General features: G+C 43.2%; 1 protein-coding gene across 2 annotated transcripts in view; it reads right to left on the bottom strand.

The window, feature by feature from the left end:
* Positions 1 to 12,245, bottom strand: part of PPP3CB (protein phosphatase 3 catalytic subunit beta) — an 81,608-nt gene extending 69,363 nt beyond the window's left edge. The window contains exon 1 of one of the 2 annotated variants that reach the window (XM_019555657.1): positions 11,977 to 12,242. In XM_019555657.1, coding sequence (XP_019411202.1) covers positions 11,977 to 12,046 — 70 coding nt within the window. In that variant the 5' untranslated portion in view covers positions 12,047 to 12,242. Of the gene's footprint in view, positions 1 to 11,976 lie in introns of both variants that reach the window. The other variant, XM_019555656.1, reaches the window with a different exon arrangement.
* Positions 12,246 to 20,889: the final 8,644 nt, after the last annotated feature.

The following is a 20,889-nucleotide window of genomic DNA, read 5'->3' on the forward strand; positions in this document are numbered from 1 at the left end:
TTCTCCCTCTGACCCTATTTGCAAATATATACCTTTTGTATTGCTAATAAAGTGTGTCTGAAGCTGAAAGTTTTTTTTCCACCTCCCGAGAAACGAACCACGATTTTTTTATATCATTGGCATAATAAACTGCCTTACTTTAATTTACTCTTTCCTACCTTGGGAGTCTTCAAGAGGAGGCTGGACAGATATCTGGCTAGGGTGATATGACTGCAGCATCCATTCCTCCCCAGGGCATGGGGTCGGACCTGATGATCTGTTTAGGTCCCTTCCGACCCTAAGCACTATAAAACTATAAAGCATCAGTTTATTAGCCTATAAACTGATAAATACCATAGAGCATAAGAGGTCCCCCACAATTACTTTCACTAATCCATTGTCTTCAAGGAAACTTTGAGTGGCCTTCCTTTACTTTCTAAATAAGAGAAATAAAAAGGATGTTTGCATAAAGCACACAATTAGCAGGAATAAAGCATATCTTTGAAATTTTAACATTTACAATGTATTGTATGGTGACTTTCAAGGCCTGCTTGTCACCTCATCCACAATAAAAAGTTTGGGGTACCAGTTATTTGTGCCTTCCAATTAAGGAAGAATATAGGTTACAGCATATTTAGGAGGAGAGTAAGGAGTACTGCCACTCCGAAGATACACTATTGTGACTTATGGAAAAAGGGACAGGAGAAATAATTATTCTCTGTCAGATTGGCAGAAGCAACTCAGAATGCCTGACAGCCTTACACTAACGCCTTTTTAAACAAGGATTCAGAGAGACTATGTGCATACAGGTGACTGTCAAAAAAAGAGTAAAGTAGGATAATTATTAAAAAAAGAAGACATTGGGGTAGGATGTTGGAAGGGAAGTAGGGAAAATGAAAGCATGGTAATAGGAAAGGATTTAAAGGAAGTTGGAAAGACAAAAGAAAACCAAGCATGCAAAAACATAATGACAAAAAAAATACATCTAAAAAAGAAAAATGGTGTGAAGCCAAGACAATGAAATAAAGTATTTTTAAAAAAAGCACTGCACAGAGAGTGAGTTAGCTCCTGAAATTTCAATGGAAGTATGGTTATTCACTGTATTTAACTGTATCAATATCAAGTAACATACAACCTGCATTATTCTTTTTAGTTGCACTTTTTTGGAAAACATGGTTCTGTAGGCAATCCTTTAATCTGGACTACTAGGACTCAAGATACCTACAGTGAAGGAAATGTATACAAAAGCAAGGGAAAAGGTCTGCATCTTTTATTGGTTAGGAGATGGAAAAGATGTTAGACAAAAATTTGGGGACCCAAAGTGCCCTTCCTCTGGTCTGGGAAAGCAGCAGATACAGTCTCTGTGAAGTACCTCATAATTCAAGGGAAAAAAGGGTAGTAAACATGGAACAAGATAAGGGATCAGAAGTAGCTATGAATCAAATAAAAGGCAGTTAAAAAAAACCCCATGAAATATGTAAAAGTATACGGCCATACAAAAAAGGAAAAGGGCTGTTACTACCTGTAGAGCAGCGCTTCAACTCATGGGTGGCAAGAATATATGAAAGGGTTGCGAACTAACTTGAAAACTGGTTCAATAAACTTTAAAAATGGATTCTCCTTTAAAGGCAAAAACACGGGAAACCATGGTTTTTCCCTTGCAGGCTGACAGAGTTCCACCCTGCAAGGGGTTGTCTGGGCCACCCCCATGCCTCATACATCCACCCCCCACCCCACACATTGGGGGCATGATAGCAAGGAGCAGCAGGTTGCGGGTGAGAAGCACTGGGATGAGGCTGGCCATGTTTACAAATGGGTCCTGGTACAAAAAGGGTATCCACTGCTTTAGAGACATTGGCAAAAGGAAGCAGGTGAATTGTAACAAACCTTCTAACTACTGTCTGCTTTGTTCATGTATTTCAGTCCCCAATAAAGTAATGAATTTTGTTTCCAGGTCCATCTTCTATTATGTACACGGTGGATAAAAATAAACAATTTAAAATCAATTAATCAATCCGGTTTTTTATTTAACTGTATTTTTTTTGTTAAAATGCTTTTAAAAAAGAACCAACCTAGACATAGTTTTAAGATATGTTAAACTGAATTTACCTCACATGTTATATGCGAGGTAAAGTCACACTTTTTGTGATCAGTGTAGTGGAAGCCCACAATCTGTTGCTTTCTGTGGTGCATTGTGGGAGTGACGCGCACCAAAACATAGTCTGTGTGGATCTGTGCTCCTCACTCTCTGTCTGCAACACGTGTTTCTGTAGTTCCCATCCCCATTATGGTAACATTTACCAGCACCCTGTGCTTGTGTGTACTGTCTGCAGTTGGCGAGTACCAGAATTGTCTCGTAAAAGTAGCAGAAATGGGTCCGAGGGTCAGTACGTCTTGGAACTTATCTCTATTTGTTACGCTGTAAAGTAGTTCCCTTTATGCAAATTCAAGGTATGTGCCATTTTCCAGGAACACAGGTACAGCATAAAGCAAGTGAAACCTATGTAGTCTCTCCATTGATTTGAGACCTAGTGAGGGAATGTATGGTAGAAGGGAAAACCTATCATAGCAACAGGCTTGCCAGGCCATAAGAGAGAAGAAATCAAAGATGAAAAGCAAATCGAAAAGAAAGTGAAGAAAGCCCCAAGCTAATACCATATGGCTGCAATGCTCATTTGATGTCCTCCTAGTACAGCACAGCAAAATTATACCCCAAATATCCATGATTAAGCTAGTGAACTGAAGATAGTTCATCTCCCAATGATTTCATAAGTATCTGCTTCAATTAGCTTTGGTAAATAAAATAATCAAATCATAATTGTTTTCTGATGTAGCTGCAAAATTAATCTGAAAATATATCAAAATAAATCACTTCTTTAAAATGGATATTGTGTACCTTCTAAAAATGAAAACTACATCTATCTCCGAGTTGTGAATAACATAGAGTTGTGAATAACATATATTACTGTATTACAGTTATATCAAACAAGAATGCACTTGGTATAGAAAATAATTATTAAATCGAGGCTTCCTGGCCAGTGATTTAAATTGTGATTAAATCGTGATTTAATCTATCTGATTTAAAACAAATCTGATGAAGTGGCAGTGCTATTAATGTGTTAATCACACAATGTATGTTCAACATGCCACATGTGCAAGAGATTTAAAATGCCAAGCACGTGGCATGCATGTCCAGAGGGCAGCAGCTGCACACAGCATTTTTAGAAGTCCTAGGCTGCAGGAAACCTGAGATCCGGGATTCTCAACCTGGGACCTTAAAAACTATGTGCAGCGTCCCACATGTAGGAGGGCTGATCAAATCCCTCCACCTGGCATTTGCAGAGCTGCACCACACTTGGCTTTCAACTTGCTGTAGCATGTGGAGCCAGGGATCATGATCACCAGCTCCACACACACTGGCAAGCTGAAAGGATGCCATGTAGGACCTGCCCCCCACATGCCAGGCTCCCTGTACCAACATCTCATGATTGGGATCCGATCCCTGATCCTCAGAACTGCATCCTGCCATGCATGTGTGGCTTGGCAAAACATGCTATTGTTAGGATCCAGGGTTAGATCCTATCTTACTGCTGAACTAACATCTGCCAGTGCCCTTTAAGTGACTATTTTAATTTATATAATGGAGGACATTGTTTTACCTCATATTTAGCTTATGCTGTATCTGCTGCTTTCACAAAACTGAGATAGGTTATTGGGGACAAAAATTCCTGTCTAACATATCTCCTAAATGATAGCTTGCCCAATAAAAAAAAAAATACTATCAAACAAACCTTGCTTCTCACATATTCCCTGGATCATCAGCACTGCAACATTACAGACCTAATGCAGTGATTGCATAACAATTAACAGACCAATATTTGCATGAGTATGCTTTAAATAAAAGAAAAAAAGGTAGCCCACACAGGAACAAAAGCTATAGACTTGCTGTAGGAAAGGTGATGAAGAGGCTTGGAAGAGGATGAAGACAAACTAACTGGATCTCTGTGCTTTTGTTGCATCTTAATTCAAACACTTAAGTTGAATTTCTATCCTGGCTAGATTGCTACAAAACACCAAGTGACACTGTAACAGGCAAACAGGCTCATTAACCAGTGAGCTCTCATGCCCTCAAAACAGATGAGCGCTATACAACAGAGACGGCCAACTTGCAGCACGTTTGTCAGTGCTGCCGAGGCCTCTGTGTGAGGCACGCAGTAGACCATGGAGGGGAAAGCCAACACATCAGCAGATCAGGCAAGGTAAGGAGACTGGATTGGCACTCAGGGTACAAGAGTAATTTGTGGCATCCCTGCCACAAAAAGTTTGACCCCAACTGCTTTATGTCATGCTGCATTTGACTACAATAGGGGTGTCCAACCTTTTTGAATGTGGGGCCAGATCACAAACTTTTTATCACCCAGTGGGCCAGCAAGCCATATTCAAAGACCTCACAGAAAGTGGTATCAAATCAGGAAGCGATGTCACGTGACCTTTGACACCAATGAAGGTCTCAAGAATATATGAAAGGGTCATGAGGAAATTTTAAAAGTGGGTTCTCCTTTAAAGGAGAAAAACATATAACTGTGGCTTTTCTCTTGTGGGCTGGCAGAGTTCCAGCTTGCAAGGGGTTACTTGGGCCCCCCCCCCCACACCCCATACACTGGGGCACTGGAGTCTGGAGGTAGGAGCAGTGAGGGACACTGGGTTGGGACTGTGAAAGGCAGGGCCCCGCACACACACAGGTGCTGGGAGCCCACAGTCACCAGCCTGGCCCCAGTGGAGGCGCTGCCTTCCCACCCCGGCCCCGGCCTGGCCCAGCCCTACCTGTGGCGCCCTGGCTGGGAAGGAGGCAGCAGAGGCAGACGACAAGGGTGAGCCCGGCCACCGCACCGCCTCTGAGGGTCCACACCGCCGCACCACAATGGGCAGCAGGGAGCCAGAGCTGGGGCCAGGCGGCGCAGTGAGTGCAGGCTCTGCCCGAGCATGGGGCCACCCCACACAGCACAGCTAATGCCAACAGCCTGGCGGGAGGAGGCACCTGCCCACACCGCTCTGCCTCCGCCAGAGACCCGGGGCCGGGCAGGCAAGCCAGGCTGCCTCTTGCCTGCGGGCGGGGAGCAGCGAGTCGCTCAGGCCGAGAAGCAGTGGCTTCCCCAAGTGGCGCTGGGGACGGGAGGAGGTGGGCCGGGTCTGCACTCCTCTTCCCACACTCACTGTGTCGGCAACGTCAAGCTGACGCGCGGTCCATGTGGGAACCTTGTCCCTTCCCCAGCCCTTCAGCAGCCATTAGGAAGCTGCTGAGGGGCTTGGGAAGGGACAAGGGGCAGAATGAAAGTAAACTGTGTTTTCTTCCATTTCCTGTCACAGCACCACGGGCCACAAAAAATGCCTTGGCAGGCCGCATGGCAGCCTGTGGGCCATATCTTGGACAAGCCTGAACTACAACATGCCATCGGTCAAGCTTTTACACATTTTTCAATTTAAACCATGTCCCAAGTTTCATTTATAGTTTTCCCCTTCCTTCATTCATTCCATTTTCTTTCCTGTATTAGACTGTGATGCATCTCATCTTGTACTGCTTAAACGAGTATGTTTCCTGCTTAAAAAAAAGTTTCCTACAATTTATTCCTTTACATAGATGGATAAGTGGAAGAGGAACCGATTCTTTCATTCGTCCATCCAAACCAGTAGTCACCAACCAGTGGATCTTGATCAACAGGTATATCTCAGAGCCTCCTGGAGTTGGTCCGAGTGTCCACATGCCTTCATGTGCGCACCCCAGTCCAGCAGATCAGTCCATGGGGGAGGGAAAAAAGTGGAGGCTAGGTTGAGGCCCCTGTGGTGAGGGACAGTGCCCCAGGAGCAGGGCTAAGTTCAGTGGGACCCCAGCTGGGTGGGACTTACCTGCTGGGAAGGCAAGCCCCCAAATAAATTTTTCTCCCCCTGCCTCCATCTACACTCCCCCCACCTGGCCCTTCCCTCCCCAAAGACTTATCCTTCCCCAAAGGCTGGACGGGGGGAGGTGGGGCAGTGGCAGCAGTGCATGGTAGATCTTGGATTGCTTTTAAATGCCAAAGGTGATCTACTTAAAAAATGCGGGAGACCACCGATCCAAACCCTGCTACCCAATCCACTGGAACCAGAGGACCTGGAAATTTAACAGGGTTCTAACCTCATTAGATAAGCCAATTTAAAACAGAAAACAAGGGAACATTTTTCAGAAGTAATATCTGCATAGGAAACCAACCCCCTGGCCAAAGCCTGGTGAAAGAAAGACTCAGAATCTTACAAGGAGTCTCTTCTTTAGTCCTCCCCAAAGATGCTTCTGTTCAATGCCCTTCTTTTACCTCTGAAAGAAAATGAGGAATTTACTGGTTTCTTCCCTACATCCATTCCCCTCAGAACCTTCTAGATTCCATCAGAGTGAACAGGAATCTCCAGTAACCAAACTCCCCACAGGTTTGGGGTGCTTGTGTGGCACATCTCCAAGGTGTTCTATGACATTCTACACTGTACTTGGGGTTCTCTGCCCAGACGAGTGACCATGTCTGCTGCTGCTCAGAGCTTTCCCTGGCAGCAGGAAATTAAGTCACTGGATTGTTGCTGGTTTCACTGCTGCCTGTAAGGTTCTCAATAACAGCAGTAACATAACTCCACTCTTGCTCAACCTCATAAAGCTCAGATCAGGCCCAGAGGCACTAGGCCTGGCTGCAGACTCCAGAAAACATCTCCTGCATCAGTTTACATTTGACATGGCCTTTGCTCTTTAATGAAAGCTTAGATCCAATAAAGACTGATGGGCACTCATCCTAGGAATTTTCAGACCCTATATCTATTGTATTAAGATGGAGGAACATATTTTAGGAACCTTCCCCTTCTCTGGGGAGAAACTACTTATTGTTGGCAGTTCCTTATTGCAGCATAAGCACAGGCATGGCATGGCAGAAGCTTCCAAGAGAAAGACTTATCATTGCTTGACTGACTTTTCAAAAGGGTACTGTCCCTTTACATCCCTGGTTTTAGGCTGAGTTTTTTTTTTTGTTTTTTTTTTAAATATGATTGTGTAGTTTTGCAATTAAGATGTGACAATCTCACCATGTGGATTGCCACACCAGCAGCTTATAGCATAGCTGTCAAGGAAGACCAACAATAAGCTCAGCCCAGCAAGCTGTGCAAGAGCCATTTTACCCTTCATTTACTTAGGTCTTCATTTTTAACAATTTCCCTCCCTGCAACTCAAAAAATGACTGTGACACTTACCCAACTGGCTTACAAATCTCTCAAACAGTTCCAAGCTGAACCCAACATGGAAAAAGGGATTATTCTGGAAATTTCAGACTGCAAAAGCTGCAATTTATAATGATATAAATTTTATACTACTTCCTATAAGGCGGCAGGATCAGGACCCCTAATTATCATGCTTACCCTGAGAAAGGTATTGACAGTGCTACTCAAAGAACAGTTCTATAACCCAACAATAAAGACATGGTAGAGACATCTGGAAGCACCCAAATGAACTAGCCAAAGTGTTAACGAATAATTGTAATCATCAGAAGGTAACAGTACAGCCGATGAAGAGCCTAACAGGCACCCAGAAGAGCAGAGAGTGCAGCAACAGGTAGGATGCAATAACTTAGTTATAGATCTGAAGTGTGATAGTTTACACATGAGTCAGGCTAACCCACATGTCATATCACCCAGGCTAACAGCGGTGATGACAAGCCTCATGATCTCCAGAACTACTGTCATAAACATTTGAGTATATAAGGATTCTTCCTTCCTACAGTGAGGGGTGTATGGCCACACTGCAATGAAACAGTGGCTTCTGAATACAGGATGGAGTATACTGACAAATTTACAGGTTGAAGATGTGTGAACTCAAAAACGGATTAAAAACTATTATAAAAATCAAAAGCCTATTACTGTTACAAAATCCTACAAAAAAGCATTAAATATGATAGTACAATGCTACTACCAAAGAAAACAAGATAAATAAATTGCTTTTTAATTATAACTGTGATACAATATGATGTAGCATCTGCTGTATTATACAATAAATAAAACATTGAATGTCACAGATCCAAGTTGACTAGGGCACATCAGAAAACAGTGATTCAAAAAGGGGGAAAAAGTCTTTTTGTCTTTTTAATAGAAAGACTAAGTAATAAAAACCCTGATAAAGAGGCTTTTCTTGGGAACTTAATGCTACATCTTCATCTCAGGCCTTTGAATTTTCCAGCTGATCAGCAATTCATAGGAAATAATGTGTGTACAAGTCATTGGTACTCAAGCTAACTAAAACATGAAAGGGAAAAAACTTGAGATCACTCCATACCTTAATAAAAGCATTTAATCTGCAATGGTATGCCACAGATGTGTGATAGTATGCCAGACCAATCTATTCAGACTCCATACCACTGCTCACTTACACTGATTGTTAAATGTAACCAATGATATTTACCATTATGTCTGAAATATTCCTTGGGCACCATGTTCAAGTCAGATTTTTTTTTGTCAAAGCAAGAGAGCATCTTAGCAATAGCTAAATACTGGAGTCAAACTTTCACAACTATCAGTCATGCTGCACATATTTTGCTACCTTATTTAAAAAGCTGAATCACGGATAACCCAGTGTTTTAATCCTTTCTTCCCAAGTTCATGCTTTTTACTAAACACTGACAAGACAACCAAGAAAACCTCCTCAACCTATTTATCCCCACCTTTTGCCATTCTTCCAAGACACTAACAGTGCTACAGTTGACACTATTTTATTAATAGGCATGGTTAAATCTCTCTTTCTGCATTTCTCTCTTTTTTTTGGTAAACATTCGCATCTTAACTCTGTAATGCTACAGACAGTCATTAAGAAAAAAAAAAGTCCCTGTCCATGCTAGTCAGTGAAACTGTATTAGCAACCAGTGTGATAAATAACTGGATATAAATTTAGCACCAAGATACACTATGAGGAACAGCACATAAATGCAAAAAACTGTCACACTGAAAATTCGCATAACTCAGTAATTAACATGGTAGCACTCTGCATGGGATTACAGGTTATATACATGTAACAGGCATTAAAGTGCAAAACATTTATAAAACCTATAAATATGTTAGTACTGTCTAAATTAAAACAGCTCATATCTTTTCCTTAGTTACCTTCCTATAACAAAAGCTGAAATATTCAGTTCCTTGAAAGCTATGTTCTTGGAGAGTCAGAATTAAGGCTACTCTTGACATTGTAGGTTAAATTTCTTCATCTAACTTTTTCTAGCAGTAAGACTATTCAAATGCTTAAGTTAGCTTGTTCTCTCCAGTTACTTTATGGTTGGGGGAAAAGTGCTTCTAATGTTTATCTTTCTTACTACTGCAATTTTAACAAAGTGTGCATGTATGCATGGAAATATACATTTTTCTTTAATATACTTTTATGCACTTTTCATCCTATGAAACATTACATGCATAAAACTACACAAGCTGAAATGGCTTCAGTGCATAAAGGTCAATACATAATGCTCTATATAGTTAAAACAAAGTGCGACAAAAGCTTCATTCCCTCAACTGTGTCATATCCTTTTCTCTACACAAGAACAGATCTCTCCATCTAGAAGTCAATGTAATGCCCTGTGTTTACACTCCTTCTCCAAAACACCTTGTACTTGGAGAACTTGAAAGCTGAAACATGACTCAGCACTGAATTTGGAAGCACCATACGTCTTGGCTGCTGGGCTTCTAAACTCTTTCATTGCTCTCAAGGAACAGTGATGCAATGAGAAATGGACCAGCTGGAATGGATTGTGACCCTGGGAACCTGAAGTTGGTTTTACCTGATAATGGGAGTGGGATCACTGAAAAAAAGAGAGTAAATCTTTCTAGGGCATGCTCTAATTCTACAGTGATTTGAAATATCTGAAGGAAATGCAACACGCCTGTAGAAAAAGAGGTTTTCAATACAAAATTTGGTGACATGATAAATGTATTGGCAAAAAATTAATAGTTTACCTTTTTGAAGTATTTTGTGAAAAGGTTCAGAAATGCAGAAGGAAAAGTAGACAGTGGTTAAATTTAATGTCCAACAGAAGAAATTGCTTAATAATTGCAGCCCTCCTCAATTCCCACCGAAAAAGCAGTCTATGCACTCTTGGTAAATTCAGAGGGTCCATCTACACCAGAGAATGTCACTAATTTTGTAACCAGTCTAACACATGCACCCAATTATACAGTTTGCGTCAACACTGTTTGTCATGTAGATGGCAATACATTTCAACCCTGTTTGTAAGCTGGGTTCAGACATGACTGTCGTATTTTAATTAGGTTCTAGCACAGGGGTTTTTTTTGGTGTTTTGTTTTGGATTTTTTTTTTTTTTATTATTTTATTTATTTTTTACACATATGGTACCACTTAGCTTCTATGAACCAATTACCCTGGCTTTCTACAAGTGTACTTCAAACTGTACTGAACCATGTAAAAAGCAAAATCACAATCCTCTACCCCTAGTTTTCTCCAGGATGTGCTGTCATAAACTTGACTGGACAACCAGATAGGCATGGACTCGGCAACAGAACTAATGCTGAAAATCAGGTTTTCCAGTGAAGCCTGAACCCTTTAACTACTCCCAAGTTTTCAAATCATTCAAATAGTGCATGAGATGATTGCCAAACTAATTGAAACCAATTATCAAAATGGAAGAAAATATTACAAGTCTGAACAACATTCACACCAAAACTAAGACAACAGCAAGAAAGCAACTTGACCAAGACTAATTTCTGTTTTTACAATTTGTTCAAGTCAGTCAACAAGTTAAGCAATCCAAAATGAGCAAACTCTGCTTAACTCTTGCTCATTTACTTCTTAGTAAAGATGTTTGAGCATGCTAGAAAACACACCAGTTTCCAAAGCATCCTATGTGAGCGGAAAGCTCTAACTACAATGTATTCAAGGTTGATGTAGAAGTTAAATGTATGGGGTTGCAGTGGCTTTAAAAAAAGTGGTGTTTAGACAGTGTGCATCTAAGAATATCAGCATTACAAACTAAAAAACTGCTGCCCCTACAACAGCAATTGTAAGCCCCAACTATACATTACATATATTATGCAATTCACTAGTTAATCATGCAATAAATTTAGACCAGCCACACATGCAATAAAACTGGCCACAAGTGCAAGGTAGTTGTCACACAATTAACTGGTTAATTGTGCAACACATTTAAGTCAGCCACATGTGCAAAGTAATTATCACAAACAAAAGTGACTAGCCAACTATAAGAGGAGGCAACCAGCTATGAAGTCAATGCTTGAAAGTGTGTAACAGCTCTATACCTGATTTCTATCCATCTTTGACTTGTAATATGCAGCAAGGGCCTTAGAGCCCTGCCACACATTCATCAGGCCCTGCCACATGTTCAAATTAAAGCAAGATATAAACCAGCTACTGAGAAGTTAGATATTTTCAAGCACTAACATCATGGCTGGTTGGCTCTTTTTATAGCTGGACAGTTATTTTTATCATGTGCTAATTACTTCGCATATGTGGTGTGATTATTAACTTACACCTGAGGCCCTATTGCAATATTAACCAGTCAACTGCATAATAAACGTTAGCATGGAGCAGGGGGTACCTTACGCAATTTGCAAGTTAATCACGCAATAAATTTAGACGACCCACACGTGCAAGTCTCCCCCATAAACATGACAGTGCAGCTCTGTCGAGAAGAGCCAACCGCCTACAGAGCAGCAGTCTCCGCGCCGCGGTAGCTCGGGGCGCCAGCCCAGGCCCCAGGACGGCGCGGGGCAGGCGGGCAAGCAGGCAGCAGCGCAGGGCCCCGCAGCCCCTCGAGCCCGTCCCGCAGGCCTGTCCCCAGCGTCTCGGCTTGGCCCCCTACCCCGCCGCGGGCTACAGCCGGGGGAAGCCGCCACGGAAGTGGCGCAGCCTGGGGGTCCCTGAGGGAAGCCGGCCCCCGGAGCCCGCCCGGCCCCGCCCGCCATGTTGCCAGCGCTCACCCTTGACAGCGCGCTCGCTCGTGCCGGGGGGCGGCAGCAGCAGCACCTTGCTCCCCTCCTTGGCGGACATCGCTAGGCGCTACCCGGCTTCGCTCCAGGCCCGCGGCAGCGCCTCCTCCTCCGCCGCCAGGACACGCGGGGGCGGGGCGGGGCGGGGCGGGGCGGGGGCTAGAGGCCCTGGGTGGTGGCGGCGGTGGCCCACAGGAACATGGCGGCAGGCGAGACTCCAAGCTCCTCACCCAGACAGGGGGAGAGTCCGCCTCGCGCCCGGCATGCACCGCGCCGCCGCCCCGCGACTGGGCTGAGGGAGTATGGCAAAAGTGCTCTCCCCCCGCGCAGCCGCCTCTGCAGCGCCTCGGGGAACGTGGCCAAACTCCTCCCCCGGCCGCGCGCCCCCTCGGCGCCGGCCGCAGGCAGACGGGCCGGGCTCCGCGCCCCGGGACTCTGGCAGCTCTCCCGGGTTCCTCCACATACATATGCATACGCACGCCCCCGCCTTGCCCTAGTCCGCCCACCCACACCCACCTTGCATCCATCCTCGCCCGTGTCTGGGGCTCGGGTCATGGCCAGGAAGCCCCCTCCTTACCTACCGGCGATCCTCAGCGGGGGCGCCACAGCACCCTCGGGTGCCCCCAGCTCCTTTGAAAGGGGCCACAGAGGCGAGCAAGGTGTGCGAGGGAAGAATCGTAGGGTTCAAGCTTGTCCCTTCCAGGCCAAACCTGCCCCAACCCCCACTCCTCACCCCTCTGCAATAAGTGCATGACCTTTTTGGGAGGGCGGAGGGGACATCCCACTCACAAATGCTATGGTGGGGGTGGATCCACTGTGGTGCCACAGTCCAAAAAAGTTGAGAACCACAGATGGAGAAAAAGCAGGGGCCAATAAATCACTTGAAGTGGTGTCCGCTTCACCATCGCATATTGGCTCTGAGATAAGTTACATTTGAATTCAAGACTCAAGATCATGCTACTGGTGCCTAGGGAGAGCACCAAGGGCCATGCCTGGCCTCACATTCTTTCACTGGACAGGTAACAAGTGAATTGCAGTATTTCCATGAGGCCCAGTGATTCTTCACAACACTGGTCATCGTTGTAGAAAAGCATCCTTCAACAACATCTAAGATGGGTGGGCAAAATGTGGCCTAGATGCCGGATGTGGCCCATCAGGCCATTCGATCTGGCCTGGGGGGGCCTCTAAAAATTTAGAAAAATAATATATATTTGCCCATGGCTGCCTGTAATGTGGCCCTCGATGGCTTGCTAAAACTCAGTAAGTGGCCCTCTGCCCAAAATAATGGCCTGCCCGTGATCTACGAGCACTCATTTTTGTTTTGTCATCTGGCTTCTTGGAGAAGGGTACAGAAAAGTATTTTCTTTATGGTTACACAGCATGTAGGCATAGCATATCTGCTTAAAGACCCCAAGCCATGAGAACACACTGATATGGTTGTTAGAAAAGGGAAGGTAAAAAAAATAGAATGGAACAGAAACTACAGAAGTCTGATTGGTCTTTGCTCCTGTAGGCATTAGTTCCAACTGCAGCACGCCGTGGCACTGGATTTTTGTAAGTTATATACTCAGCCGCAATCCAGCTGCCACCACATTGCTCCAATCCAGCCTACAGGTCACAAGGGCATGAATAACTGAGAACAGATCATCATCCACCAGGATGGGACAACCTCCTAGAGAAAGCACTTTTCCTTATAAAAAAGTTCAGCATGATCAAAGAGTCCAGGAGCACTACTAACCTATGGAACTGAAGATGTTCAACAAAAAAGGAGCATTCTTGAGAACTCTTCAAACTTTTGTTTTGTGCTCACCAGCATCACCTCTGCCTTGCTTAGACTCAAGCTTGAATCAGCTCTCTTCAGCCATAACTGATTGTGTCCAAGCACTGGCTACCCTGGTGGGAATATTGTGGTTTGTATGCAAGGAGGATGAACAGATCTGTGAATGACTGAATCTAATGCAGTGGTTCTCAACCTTTTCAGACTCAGGGCAGCTCTTCAAAAATGCCTAAAGCTCTTAGCTTTCACTTGTTTTTTGATCATGGAATAGAGCAAGTCTTCTGTGGAAAGAACTCAAAAATACCACAGCAGGTCAGAATATTTTTGATACTATGGATTCCTATTTAAAATCTTTAGGTTTACCTTTTGAATGGTGTGCAGGTGTTTGCACACCTAACACTGCTAATATTGTATGGCATCCTAATACATCCTTAAAAGGTTGCCACAGCAGCTTGATTGAGAATCATTAATCTGATGTCACCCAACAAGTCCCCCAATCACTGTATCTAGATGTTGAGAAGGACCAGAGAAAGTAGCAATCATGGTAGCATGCTAAATCAGGTGCAATTTTCTCATTTCCATGCATTTGGTGTGCACTCCAAGAAAAAAAGTCAATCCATTTTACTGCATAACCTTGGACCTCTACCACCTTTCTTCAGCAAAATGGATGGACACCAGTGTCAAATGCTTCATAGAGATTCAAAGGATAAGAATAGATGCCAGCCTCCTATCAAGTGGCAGCAGTAACTCATCCATCAAAACACAAAAGACACTTAAAAATTATTTTAACAAAATCCTTTTACCAACCAATCCTGTGTGTCCAGCAAACACCTAAAGCATTTGCATTACCCAAATAGCGACTAACTATAGCTTTTACTTTGCATTTCATCTTAGATTTATAAATGTAATTGTTTAATCATTTATACACTGGGACTCACAAAAAGACAGAATCTAAGAAAGAAAAAACCCAAATAGAGTTGGTTGTTACGATCCTGGGCTTATTCAGACTCTATTCAGAACAAAGGGAACTGAATTAAACTTAATCTAAATATCGGTCACTTCCAAGCCTGCATAACTTAACTGGAACCTCTTGGCCTTGGCTCCGCATTACACCAAGGCAGAGTTTGGCCTTGTTTTTAATAAAGCAAGCCAGAGTTCATGCAAGAGTTCATGTAAATTTGATTCTTTGAATGAAATATCACCACAAACTCTGATGTCTTCAACAGAAACATATGATAAACACAAAGCTTAAGGGAATTACATTCCTTTGGGGTTTGAGCTAATGGAATATATGAGACTCCAACACAAAGACAATCTTTAGAGTACAGAATTCTATTAATTCCATGTCAACAGATCCAATGTATGCAGGCACACATGCATACATCCACCCCTCCCCACTCACCCCAGGGAAATAGCCCTTCATGGGAGTATCACAAAGCAAGTTACAGGTGAGAATCTTGGATCCATCACCTGGTTTTCAACTATACACAATTGCTATTTGATACAAGATACCCTACAAATTAATTTCTGCCACTGAATGACCAAATAGAGTGAATTACAGCTGATCTATTCCTGAAATAAAAAGGAAGACCATTGTTTCTTTTGTATGATACAGACATGTGAAACTAACCAGAGTGAAAGGAAGAGATGAAAACAAGAAACAGATATTGCACCTCCTGACCCATAGATTGCATAAATGGAGTCTGCTGAAACAAGAAAAAAAAATAAAGCCTCTTATTTAGAATCCATAAATTTATACTTAAGGACTTCAGATTTGTTGCCCAGTTTAGCATATGAGACTATTAATTGTAACTGTCCTGATGCATTACTGTGAAGGACTCCAGACAAGCTCATTACTAATGGGACTCTGAATACCTGGCAAAATGCCAGTCAGAAAGCAAGCAACTTCCCCAGGTTCATAGATTTCATAGACATTAGGGCTGGAAGGGACCTCGGGAGATCATCGAGTCCAGCCCCCTGCCCAAAGTTAATGGAAAGATTAACTTGCTTATATGATACTCTACATCATGATCCCCAAGAGTTTGTACATCATCACCAGGAGTCACCAACTTCCCTCCCTTGAAGTGGGATTTTTAAGGAGAATCCTTTTGCTGCTTTCTGGGCTTCCAGCCTCAATTTGTCTATCTTCTATCAATGTGCACGAAGTGGAGGGTGCTGACCAATATGGCCTGTAACTGGGGAAGCAGCAGGAAGACAAGTTTATTTTCATGGTAATGGTTGGGTGTCAAGAAAGAGGCAACAGCTTCCGTCACAAGCTGGCTCAGGCATCATCTGCACTAAAGAAGTTTTCTATGGTATGAATTGTACGGTGTCCCTTGCATGTTTGTAACAGTTCTAGAGTACAGAAGGGCTTCTGGGTGTACAAAGGCATCGCAAGCACGATCGAGATTATTCTTGTTTTAACAACCATGTCAGTCTCCAATAGCATAACAATGCCAACAAAGCAAATAGGTCTGTCCCTCTACCATCCCATAGTGCTTGGAGTAACCAGTTAGGTACACTGTCCATCACCTTCTGCATCCCCTTGCCCAGGGTTCTAGCTGGCAGGAAGTCACTTGCTTCTTAGACAATAGACCAGAAGCTATGATCTATGAGAATTAAAGCTACATCAAATCATTGAAAATATAGACTTAAAAGGAAAAAAAAAGTCTGTAGCATTTTTGTCACCATTTTACAATGCCATCGTTGACATGCCACCAAAAGGATGCATACTGAAAAGAAACATATACCCAACTCCACCTAAAAAGTCCTTTACAGTGACTACATTCTCTATTGAACAGCACTCCTGAGTCTCACCTTGCCTGTTCATTTGGAAAGTTTTTTCCATTTTAAAATTGTTGGGCTCACCTGGAGGTGTTGCATGCCAGAACAAACGGGATGACATTGGAGATACGTTACTGATTTTTTTGTGCATTGGTAGTCAAAGTAATTGCCTTCTGGCAGGTCTCAGTTTGGATCATGGAGTCTCCCAGAAACTTTATTCCCCTAAACCAGGAGTCAGCAAAGTTTTCCAGCAGCAAGGGGGGGAGGGAGGGGCAAAATGACCCATCTTAGATGGGAGGAAGGTGGGCATTGGAACCCACTGCTGCCATGGCTTCTCCCTACCACTCAGCTGTGGTGCAGTACAGTGAAAGCCCCAGCTCCCAGAGCCCATGCCACCTGACTGTGACAAGAGATATTCAGACCGTTCTCTCTGCTAGAACTCAAGGCAGCTCACTGCAACAGTGCAGGGAGAGCCTCTCACTATCAAATGGCACTGCAGGCTGGATCCGAAGGTTCCATGGGCCAGATCTGGTCCATAGGCCAAACACTGCCAACCTCTGCCTTAATTGTCTTACATTGCCAACCTCTGACTTTCCCTAGCCTCAGTCCTTAAGACAAGTTTGTATGGAAAGGGGGTTTTGACTGATGGCATCCTGAGAGTGACTTCCCCAACCTTCACCCACAGTAAAAGTGAAGAGAGTTGGGATTGGTAAAAGATCAGTCTTAACCTGAGTATGAATAGTGAAGTGTGAGAGGAATTTACTACAGCTGAGGGACTATTCATATGTAAGTTTCCATTTTGTTTGGTAGTGATGGAAGCAGACTTGGTACAGACTAAGAAAGAAAAGCTTTCTTAGGTCATTTATGTTACATTGAAGTTTCCCAAGTCATTTGCAGGGTAGCTTCTGAAGATATCCCAGTTGTCAAAGCTTATTCTTAGGCTTAATTCATCCCCAGTACAATTCCACTCAACCCAATCTCTCTTTTGAGCATCTGTAGCCAGATAGTAGGAGGTTGTGCTGTTGACAGCCAAGCAATCCAAAACTGGACAGCTCTAAAAATTATTCAGTATTATTTCTGCATAGTTGTTCCTTCAACAGTAGTAGAAGGAAATTATTTTTTATATTCCCTCAGCTCCAACAAATATGGAACACATGCTGTTCAAATGCCTCTACAACAAACAGATTCAGAATTTGAGTAAAAGACATAGAACATAGTCCTATATCTTAGGGGAGTAGGTTGTAGCTGTGTTGGTCTAAGGACATGGGCAGACAGGTTCTTTGGGTGAATCTGATATCTTTGATTAGACCAACTTAAATAGTTGGAATTTTTTGTTTGCAAGCTTTTGAGTTTAAAAACTCTTTGTCAGGTTAAGGAAGTCTCTGTAGTTGGTGTGTGCTCTTCCTGGCTGGAATGAATTCATCTATTCATTCTTAACTATTCATTCCAGCCAGGAAGAGCACCAACGGCAGACTTCCTCAACCTGACGAAGGGCTTTTAAACCTGAAAGCTTGCAAACAAAAAATTCCAACTATTTAAGTTGGTCTAATCAAAGATATCAGATTCACCCAACCTTGTCTGCCTGAGTCCTATATCTCAACACCTATCCTTTCCTTGCAGAATTTTTGGTAGACAAATGCCTCTGTCCACCAGCAAGGACTTCTGAAGTGTTATTCAAGGACCACACAAAGCTTGCAACTGTACTTTCCTCTATAACTTCAGGGTAAAGACCAAGCTGACCAACCCTGCAAATCCAATACTGGTGAACTCAGAGAAGAAATTTGTATTAAGACATAGAAACACAAGCAAATCATAGTTAATTTAAAAAAAAATGAATATAGCTTAACTGACTCAATGTAAATAAGGCCCTGAGCTCCTGACCTGCTACCAGTGAGGCCTTCCTTGCCATTAACTATAGGTACATAGGGGCGAGGCAAATAATCGTTTACTGTGAATGTCTCTCTCAAGTACAGCAGCCATATTTCGCTTCTTATCCAGAGCTGCCACCTGTGGCCATTTCATTCCATCTATTTGAATCTGCATTGTTTAAGAATGTCTAATTGTCTCCCTGTCCTTCCTCCTCTGCTTTACTAAGTCTTTCTGTTACTTGTTCTTTGAACAACAGGTATGCTTTCCTACAACTGATGATAAATTGAAGAAAGAAAACAAAGGGGACAATCAAGCCAGTTTTCACCAACCTCTGCCAGTGGCAATGGGAAGACTTCAGATGCAACTGATCCAAGGAAGGACATGACACGTTTGAGCCACAGACATTTATAATCTGAGGACCTTCAAACAGAAGTATATCCATCTGTACAGAAAACATGACTGAATATTAGATTCAGTGTTCCCTCAGATTGCATTATTTTCTCCAGGCAAAAAAAAGCAGCTGCTTGTTCAACCACAAATTGTTGAGTTGAATGACACAATGACTGGGTGAAATTCTACAACCTCTCTCATACAGGAGGTCAGACTAAAAAATCCCTTCTGACCTTAAAAAAAAATCTATGCTTCTATGAACTGTGCCAGTTTTACTGTCCTAGAATCAACTAATTATCCAAAGAGAGGACTTTTTAAAACTTCAAGAAGCAAAGTGAAAACCCAAGAGAGAGAGAAAGATGTATTCCAGATCCCAAGAGATAGATACACAGAGCAAACCTTAACATAGGCAAATCAGGTCTGACAAGTGAAGGTGAGACACTGGCAGGAGACTGAAGTTGCAAAGGCAAAACTTTAAAAAGAAATATTGTCCGTCTCCCTGCATGTCAGTCACACCTGCCTCCAACACTCCAGACTGAGTTTTAGGAAAATAGAACCCTTATTAACAGGAGAGCCAGGTATGTCTTGGAAGGAGCCATAACTCGAACTTAAAAGATCTAGCCAAAACACACCAACATATCTGGCTGGTAAACGTATATTCAAGGCCTGTCAAACAAAGGGATCTAGCTTTCTGAGATAGCATCTTTCTGGCAAACAGTTCTAGGTAAAACCTCCATAATTATGGGAAATCACCCAGAGACGTTAGAAATGATGGCAGAGAGACTGGGCTGAGACGCTACAAAAACACTAACACTGATCTGACCCCCCTAGTGGGGAGTTTAATCACAGCCAAAATGGAAAAAGGCTGGATTTCCCTGAATTTGTACCCATTAAAGGCCACTGATAGATGTTGATTGTTACAATGGGTTTTGATCCCTGATCCCAATAATAATGCATCCTGCCATGCTATACATACATGGCAGGATGAGTGATTTTGGGATCGGATGCCAGTTATGCCATTCCCATTTGTCAACACAGGTGGGGCCTGGAATCATAATTCCAGAAACTTTGGAAGCTGCGCAGCACTGGAAGTGCCAAACGGAGGAAGTTGATTAGCTGACCCTGCTTGACAAAAATCAACCTTAGCTCCCCACATTTGGCACTTGCAAGACTGCACCGTGTTCAGCTTTCAGTCTGCTTGCGCAGCTGGGACCCAAGATCGTGACCCCTGGTTCCACTTATGCTGGCAAGTAGAAAGGGTACAACTGGGACTGTGATCCCTGAATATGGGTCTGCCCCTGCAAAGCTCTGAACCAGCTGCCCAGCAGATTCCCAGCCAGCCGAGCTGGAGACCTGAGGTGCCCCCACCCCAATGAGAGTTGTGCCATAAATGTAACATCTGCTAAGGACAAACAGGAATACCTATCCAAAGGGTTGAAGCACACTGACACAGTCTGCTCTGCAGGGAAGAATGCTGTGCAGCTGACTATGCAGTTACCTGTTCCACTAACTCACAGAGGACTTATTAGGTCTACCTAATGCCATGCATCTGCATTACATTCACAAGCAAAAAGGTGATATGCACAACTCCAGCAGCCTCCAGACCTGCCATCATGGCATCTCGCTTGTGGTTTCTTCCAACAATGACGTCATTAGGCATAGCTCTATCTTTCCATCCATCCTCTTCTCCTATCATCCGTTTCCCTTTATTTCACAGATGACTAAACCTCCACTGTCTCACCTTTTGACAAGCGGAATTCAAACAGAATTTAAGCCATTATTACCCTCCACATCCTGATTTTTCAATTATAGCAGAAAAATGCGACTAGCAAAATCTAGACCAATTAGTGTGACCCCTGCCTGCCACAGGACTGGTCAACCCATCAACCATTTATCTCACTTTGCTGTCAAATCTCTGTAGCAATTGTCTTCCAGTTTCCTCACAATACTGCCCAATTGCTCTGCTTTAAGCTTCCCCTCCACCTCCTTTATTTAGTTCAAACTTTTCCTTCCTTAGCCTCAAACCATTGATCTTTCTCCTATCATATGAGACTAAGCAATTCCCTTCTCTCATTTATCTTGCT

The sequence above is a fragment of the Crocodylus porosus genome, unplaced genomic scaffold, assembly GCF_001723895.1.
Source record: "Crocodylus porosus isolate Cpor-Errol unplaced genomic scaffold, CroPor_comp1, whole genome shotgun sequence".
NCBI classification, from domain to species: Eukaryota; Metazoa; Chordata; order Crocodylia; family Crocodylidae; genus Crocodylus; species Crocodylus porosus.